Source organism: Chlamydotis macqueenii, chromosome 7 (assembly GCF_036417535.1).
Source record: "Chlamydotis macqueenii isolate bChlMac1 chromosome 7, bChlMac1.mat, whole genome shotgun sequence".
Lineage (NCBI taxonomy): Eukaryota > Metazoa > Chordata > Aves > Otidiformes > Otididae > Chlamydotis > Chlamydotis macqueenii.
In genome coordinates, this window is record NC_141562.1 from 13157405 (window position 1) to 13165398 (window position 7994).

A 7994-nucleotide genomic window follows, 5' to 3' on the forward strand; every position below is an offset into this window, starting at 1 on the left:
AGCGAACACAGGCCGCGCGCGACCGCAGGCCTAAAGCGCATGCGCCCCGGCACCCCTCAGCCATAGTGCTGGAAAAGAATAGGCGGGAACTGCCCCGCCTACCACGCATGCGCTGTCGCTGCCTTTCAGCAGAGGCGCGCATGTGCCGGTGCCGCCCGGGCGGGGTTCAGGAGCGCGGCGTGCCTATCGCGATACGTGCGGAGCCGGGACGCCATCCTGCTCGTCTGCGTTGCGTAGGTTCCGAGCCCGGCAGACGGTTGGAAGTGAGGAGGGACGTCCTTCCCGCAGAAGCTCCAGCCGGGGCGCGCCGAGGGGTGTGCGAGGGTCTTCTGGTGAGCGGAGACGGAGAGCGGGCTGAGCCAGCCCTACTTGAGCCCGGCCGGGGAGCCTGCAGGCGCGGTGGCGACGGCAGCGGGGGCTCGAGTTCTAAAGCGGGCGGGCTTTCCCGCCCCTCGGCGCGGTGCTGGGGCCGGCGCCTGCCGGCGGGAGCCCTGGGCCGCAGCGCTGCTGGGGGGAGGGCGGGGGGGAGGGGGCGGTGTGGCGCCTCTTCGCGGAGCCTCGTTCTGGAGCGCGGCCGCCATTTTGAGTGGTGGAGGCGAAGGCGGCGACGGCCCCAGGAGAGTGGCGGGCGGCGGCGAGGGCCTCCCGGGGAGGGGTTGCGGGGGCTGAGGCTGTGCGGGCGGCGTCCGAGCGGCTCTTCCGAGGCGGAGAGGTGGCGGCGGGGAGCGAGGCGGGAGCGGGGGAGGCGGGAGGGGTCGGCCGTGGGGAGGCGCGGTAAATGGCGCCGGGGAGCGTGCGGCGGGTCAGGGCCGCGATTCCGGCGGTAGTCGGCGCCGCGGATCGGAGGGAGGGCGGCGGGCGCGTTTTTCTCGCTCTTGCTGGGCACTCCTGGTACCCCCATGACCAGCTCCCCACGCACACCCGCTGCGGTGCGAGGCTGACCTCCCCCTTCCCCATCGAGGTTTCGGTGCGCGGAACCCGCCTCGCAGCCCGGGCGGCACCGTGCCCGCTGCCCGCTCTCCCCCCAAGGTGATCCTGCGGTTCACTGTCTTGTCATGGGCGCTTTTCATTTGAGGTAGCGCATCGCCAGTGTTTCTGAAAAGGAGGGGGGGGGGGGGACCAAACAAAACCAAAAAAACCCCTCAAACAAAAACCAATGGGGAGCGTGGCTCGTGGTGCTTTGTTTGCAGACAAAGGAAGGCCTTGTGTTTCCACGCAGGAAGCGTTGCGTGGTTCCTATCCCTTTTTCGACTGTCACACTTAAAAAAATACCCAAAAATAACAAAAAAACAAATCCACAAAGCCTTGTAGGACGGATGTTCAGTGTACTCTGAGTAAATAATGAGCTTTTTGTGCTGCGCCTACCCACGTGCTGCCCTCCCTACACTCTGTTTCCCCATCAGTTTGGGCGATTTTAGATGTGTCCGTGCTGTAGATGTGATAAAATACAACTTTAAATACATAACAGAAATAGAGCTCATTGTTTATAATACTAGTTACCTGAAGAAAAACTACTAGATTTCTTTTGAGGAGAGAGAACTAGGCATATATGGAATGCCAAATTTTTTCCTTTTTTATTGTAGGGTTTGATTTAAATAAAAGATGGACTGGACTGGAAAACATAATGGGCCAAATGATACAACTAATGATGGAACAGTGGTACGACTTCGAGGCCTGCCGTTTGGTTGCAGCAAAGAAGAGATTGTTCAGTTTTTCCAAGGTACCTCTAGTGTAGTCAAAATATAGTGACTGAGTTTTCTTGTGTCTTTTATGCGATATTTCGAACACTTTAATTTGTGATAGCGGTTAATGGGATGGATGGGAGGGATTGTGTTAAATTAGTTCATCTTAAGTAAGCATTATGCCCTGTAAATGAAGTACAAGTAACCGTAGATGTAGTAAAACACAGTATGTACCTAATTTTGTCGAGGTGGTAAATATATTTTGCATATTGGGATAACCTGAATGTTAGCATTTGGATCAGTTAAATTGCTTGGTGGGTAGCTATGTTTTCTTCATGTAATTTAGGTGGGTTTATTGTTACATAGTTTAATCAGAAATATGGCTAAATCAATAAATGTTTAATGAAAGATCATTACCTTGTATGGTTGGGTGATGGGGGAAACAAGGTGGTTTTCTTTTTTTGTTGTTGTTGTTTAGATATGCTTTAAGTATTTGCTACAGATGGGAATGTTTCAGCCTTTAACACTGTTCCCCTTGATGGGGTTATTTGTCCTTGGGTTAAAGGGTTGGAAATCGTGCCAAATGGGATAACATTGACGCTGGACTACCAGGGGAGAAGCACAGGGGAGGCCTTCGTGCAGTTTGCTTCAAAGGAGATAGCAGAAAATGCTCTGGGGAAACACAAGGAAAGAATAGGGCACAGGTGGGGATGGAGAGTTTGGGATGGTGTTAAATCCTTATTTTTGGGGGTTGTGGGTCAGTAATGCTTTTGGGGGGGTTGGGGACCATTATATGGAACTGGCTGTTTTTAAGCTTTTTTTTTTATAAGTGATCCTAAGTTAACTTGGGGAATACGGTAGATTTTGGGGGGTGGGGGAGACAGTATTGCTCTGGGTAGTTTGCTAAACTCAGAAAATTTCAGTTGTTCTTGTGTAGGGTAATTTGTGATAAATGCTACTATAGCTAGACATTGTTCTTCAACAGTATGTTTCTCATACTGGAAGAACATGTTTTATGCTTAATTTGTACAGCTAGAATTTTCACGTAGTAATTTTTGCCACTGTAAAGTGTTTTGGGTTGTTTTTTTTTAATACACTTAAGATTCTTACAGTTTTGAGGAGAAACTTAAGTTGTATGGTATCTGTAGTCACTTGGATTGTACATTTAGTTATAGAAAATGTAGTGTGGCCTTTTATAATATTCAGACAGCTTATACGTGTATTCTTACTGGTACCTTGAAAATCCTCTTTTATTAGATATATTGAAATCTTCAAAAGTAGTAAGAGTGAAATCAGAGGATTCTGTGACATGCCAAGAAGAATGATGGGACAACAGCGACCTGGACCATATGATAGACCATTAGGAGGAAGAGGGGGTTATTATGGAGCTGGGCGTGGAAGTATGTATGACAGAATGCGTCGAGGAGGTGGTGGATATGACGGTGGTATGTTTATCTAATGAATGGAGGTTCTGTTGGCAGTTTCATGTTTCTGACATCTTTGTCAAGAGATAAAGAAATGGCAGTAGCTGCAGTACTCATTAGGTTTGACACAATTCTCAAAGATTTTTTTTTTTTTACTTGTAATCTATTGAAGAATGTGGCTTAGCATTTAAGACTAATGGAGATAATAAGGAAACTGTATTTTCAGCACTCTCTCATTGCATGTTTCAGTCCTTTTACTGTATAAAAGGAAGTTTACAGTTGTACTCTGTTAAACTTAGATTTTGGAACAGTCTTTTAGAGGCTGTTTGCGAACTTCTGGGTGCCCAAAGACTGAAAAATTGACTCTTGTGCACGGCACTGTGAATTTTGGGTAATAATGTAATCGTTCCTCTCTTTCTCTCCATTGCGCAGGATATGGTGGCTTTGATGATTATGGTGGCTATAATAACTATGGCTATGGAAACGATGGCTATGATGACAGAATGAGGGATGGGAGAGGTAAAAACAATTTTTTTTTTTAATAGTTTGTTTAAAAAGGTTTTTTATATTGTTTGAGTTCTAAGACATAGTATTTCCATGATGGAAGTAATTGCTTTCTGCACTAGATCATTTTGTGAAGAAAGGAGGTTGTTTAACAAGGTGGGGAATTGGGGAGTCCTAGGAAAAGGTAAAGACAGTGCTTAGGATGTCTTCTGATTAAGTGTTTGGGTTGATACGTGGGAAGGGCAAACATCTTGCATTCAGTGGTATAAAGTCAGTGCATTCAGAAAAACAGTAGTAATAACTTCTCTGGCTTTTCATGGTGATCTTACAGGTGTGTGGTTTTGTTTGGGTTTTCTTCATAGGCATGGGAGGACATGGCTATGGTGGGGCTGGAGATGCAGGGTCGGGTTTCCATGGTGGCGGTCATTTTGTCCACATGAGAGGACTGCCTTTTCGAGCAACGGAAAATGATATTGCTAATGTAAGTACAATGGGAAAAAGGGCTTTCCAGTGCCAAGAGTTTGCGTGTTCTTGTGTTTCCTATTCCAGACTCAGTTAAAGTTCTCAAACAAGTGATTCAATACATTTGCTAACTAAAGTCGTGGCCCTTCACGTGAGTTTTGTGAAGGTTAGTAGTAAATGAGCTTTGGTAAAGGCAGCGTCTGAGATAAGACTACTGAAGTCAGCCAGACTATATTTAACGTTAATCTCCATACTCTGTCTTCTCATTTCCATAAAAGGTGTTGTGGAGAGAGAACAGTTGTTGCAATCAATATCCTCATTTTAAGGCTCTTAGAAGCTTAACTGAAGATTTATGATTTTGTAGAAGAGCGATAGCAGATGTGAAACCGTAGTTTTTGTGCTTGTGTGTTGATCTCAGACTTGTTTTAGGAGAGACAGAGTAGGAAGACTGTAGGGAGCTGTGTTCAGTTGGAGGAGAAGGTATCCCGTTACTCCGAAGCAGTCAGGGTAGCGGATAAAAGCACATCTGCAAGATGTGGGAATACATTCTTGTGTCTGTAGGGGAAGAAGTTTTGCTGGGATATAAGGGCTGGTTTAAACGTGGCGTCTCGCCAGGGGCGCTCCGTCTTTATTAGCTGCACCTATATAATATATATGCAGAACTCCGTTCTTAAGCTTGTGCTTATTTGCCTTTTTGGCTCTTTTTGCTTTAGTTTTTTATGGGTTTTTTTTTTTTTTTAATGAGTTTGATAGTTTTCTTTAGTCTAAAGACTGTGTGAGAGCGAGGGACAGACTTCGGGCTTTGATTCCGAGCCAGCTGATGATAGTACTTCAGTAGCGTACCAAAGGTTTGTTTGCACATACTGTTTGCTAAAAAGGCTGTTGGTCAGCAATACCACTGTATCTCTTGGTGTTCAGTAGCAAGGAAGACAGTCGTCTTTATTTTTGAAGAAGCAGAGGAAAGTGAAGTAATTACTTTCCTTTTGCAGGATGGCATTATATTAGAACTTGTTGTGTGAAGTGATGTGTGTGGGCAGGAGCTCCTCAAGCTCTGTAGCTGGAGCTCTTGAAGTTGTGTAATAATAATAGATTGTAAGTGTAGATTCACCTAATGTTGGAGGTCTGTTATCACTAAGTAATACTTTGAAAATTTAGTAATTACGTTTATGTGGTAGGATGAGATGAAGTTAATGCAGTGCTCCACTATCCACTGGGATGAAAAAAAAAGTACTGGGCTTGAATTCTGCATTAGTGTGAAATTTTTTGTTGTTTCTATTCTTAGTTTTTCTCACCACTGAATCCTATAAGAGTTCACATTGATATTGGGGCAGATGGAAGAGCCACAGGAGAGGCAGATGTGGAATTTGTAACACATGAGGATGCAGTAGCTGCCATGTCTAAGGATAAAAATCACATGCGTGAGTGTTGTGTTCACCCGAATCTTTCGTGGACAAGGCTTTAGCAGGGTGTATCAGGGTAAATCAAATATCACGGTTTAAACTGCATTTAACTTCAGTTGCTCTGCAGTAAATATGCACATCGTAAGACCTTTTGCCATTTATCACATTTCAAGCTCACTTTTTGTGGGCTTGTAACTCTTATTTTGGGGGGGGGGGGTTGGCTTTGTAGCTCTGTGTTCCTGTTTTCTGAAACACAATACAAAGTCAGGCGGCTTTGTTTCTTACAGAGCATCGATATATTGAGCTGTTCCTGAATTCAACTGCTGGAGGTGGCTCTGGAATGGGAGGCTACGGCAGAGATGGAATGGGTACGCATCAGTTCCAGAGCTGGCTGACGCTTTGCTAAGCCCGATGAGTTCTCAGCTTGTAACGGTGCCCTTTTTGCTTTCCAGATCAAGGTTACGGCTCTGTTGGCAGAATGGGAATGGGTAGCAATTACAGTGGCGGATATGGAACTCCTGACGGCTTGGGCGGATACAGTAAGTACAAGCTCTGTTTTAAATGTATTTTGTGAAGATGTTGCTGCTGTCCGTCTTCTGACGGACAGTGGGGAAGGGTGGTGGGCTTTGTGTGCTGGGAGAAAGGGGAGGAGGGTGGTGGTTGAATTTAAACTGTAAATCGCTTGGGGGTTTATGCATTTTGCTACTGCAGTAAATGCTTGTTGAGAAAAATAGTGAAGTATTGTTTTAGTATAAGTTGTCATCTTCAACCAACTGTTCCGTATTACCCATCACATTTTTTCTTTTTTCAAGGTATGTATGCGTGACCTTGTGTCAATTGTTTGCAGGTCGTGGCAGTGGAAATAGTGGAGGATACTATGGGCAAGGCAGTATGGGTGGAGGAGGATGGCGTGGAATGTATTGAAGGATGGCCTTGCTCCTGCAAAACATCCTGGAAAAAACAGTCTCTGGTCTACTAGACTTTCTTACAAAATTAAATTTCTTTTGTATTTTAAGAACTTTATAATGACTGAAGGAATGTGTTTTCACAATATTATTTGGTAAGCAACAGATTGTGATGGGAAAATCTGTTTTCTGTAGGTTTTATTTGTTGCATACTCTGACTTTAAATAAATTTTTATATTCAAACCACTGATGTTGATACTTTTTATACTAGTTACTCCTAAGGATGTATTACATATTCAGGACTACAGTCGGTTAAGATGTTGTACTATGGTTCAATAAAGGTGGTTGTACTGTAACTCCTATGAACACTGATTCAGTTCTATGTAATCCTGGTGTAGTGAATGAGTTTGAAAAATTTCACTTGTTTAAGGGGAAAAAGGTAGATGAATAGTTTAGTTTATTTGGTAACGCTCTTTCTTAAGCCCTTTTGATAAGTTAAGTTGTATGTAATACTTTGAACACAGCATAAAGCTGTGGAGGCTAAGAGTCATTGTTCCAGCTTTCTTCCTTGTACTACCAGAATCTGCCACCACCCTCAAATGCACAGCTGCATAAACCAGTAGCGCCCAAGGCTTCTGCCTCGGCTGAACCAAGCAACGACATCTATTTCTGCGCTTTGCTGTAGAGCTCCCAGTTCTGCATTTCACAGGTGTAACGTGCAGACTACAACACTAGCACAGCTTTTGGCTAACATGAAATAGGTCAAATACTAGTTACTTTGCATCTATCTACTTTTTTTCTCCACAAACACTGCTTTTGGGAAGAGTGGGGAATTTGCAAGCAAGTTAGACTTCTTTCTTTCATTAAAATACTGTATTTAAACATGACCCAGCCTTTTTTTGCTGCACAGAGCTCGTTGGTCTGTATTTGTTCAAAACTTGGCAAGCCATCGATAGGGATGAGCTCATTAGAAGCAAAGCTATGTCTAAAACAAAAACTAAGCCTAATACTTGTTGAATAACGCAGCCCAAACACATTGATAAACCTTTGTGCATTTGTGACATGTAAGATATGTAAGAAGCTATTGTTTGAAGACACTTGCCATACCTGATGTGTAATGAAAAAAGGTATTTATTCTGAGCCAGTGTGATCTCCCAAATTAACTGCTTTGTCCTCAATGCCTCCCTTACAATGTCAACTGTGATCTTGGGTATTGAAAGTCTGTCACCTGTTTTGCTAGTACTGTGTTATATCTGTAATAAATGTCTTCTTGTGGGAGAGGAGAATGGAGTTTATTTCAGTAGAGAGTGTGTTCTTGTGTCCAAGTAACTGGAAATACCAGCTGCAAGGGTAACTGGCACAGGAAGCTTTCCCAGCACGGGAGTATTTCTGTCTAGGAAGGGGAGGGAAGAGGAGTCTTAACACCCATTACCTTACAGGGCTGTTTCAACTCTGTGCTCTTGAAAAATAGCGGGTTCTTGCTCTGTTGCTGAAAACGCTTGTGTGTTTCATAAAACTAAGACGGCAAAAGTCAAGACGAGTTTTAACCCAGTTGCAGGAAAAAATACTTTGCAGTAAGACAGGACTTCTGCACCTAACAAACAGAAGCATAGCAGA

At 44.3% G+C, this 7994-nt stretch overlaps 1 protein-coding gene across 5 annotated transcripts; it reads left to right on the forward strand.

Moving 5' to 3' along the window:
- Positions 1-152: 152 nt before the first annotated feature.
- On the forward strand, positions 153-7655 carry HNRNPH3 (heterogeneous nuclear ribonucleoprotein H3). Of its 5 annotated transcripts, none has more exons than XM_086751772.1 (10): positions 153-332; positions 1584-1720; positions 2248-2386; positions 2940-3127; positions 3539-3625; positions 3973-4091; positions 5355-5490; positions 5760-5840; positions 5925-6011; positions 6285-7655. In XM_086751772.1, the coding sequence occupies exons 2-10, from the start codon at positions 1603-1605 to the stop codon at positions 6296-6298; spliced, it is 969 nt and encodes a 322-aa protein (XP_086607898.1). In that variant the 5' UTR covers positions 153-332; positions 1584-1602; the 3' UTR covers positions 6299-7655. The 5 variants fall into 5 exon arrangements, with proteins under 5 accessions (XP_086607898.1, XP_086607895.1, XP_086607897.1 ...); XM_086751769.1 differs by having other exon boundaries at positions 6320-7655; XM_086751771.1 differs by having other exon boundaries at positions 2940-3082; positions 6320-7655.
- Positions 7656-7994: the final 339 nt, after the last annotated feature.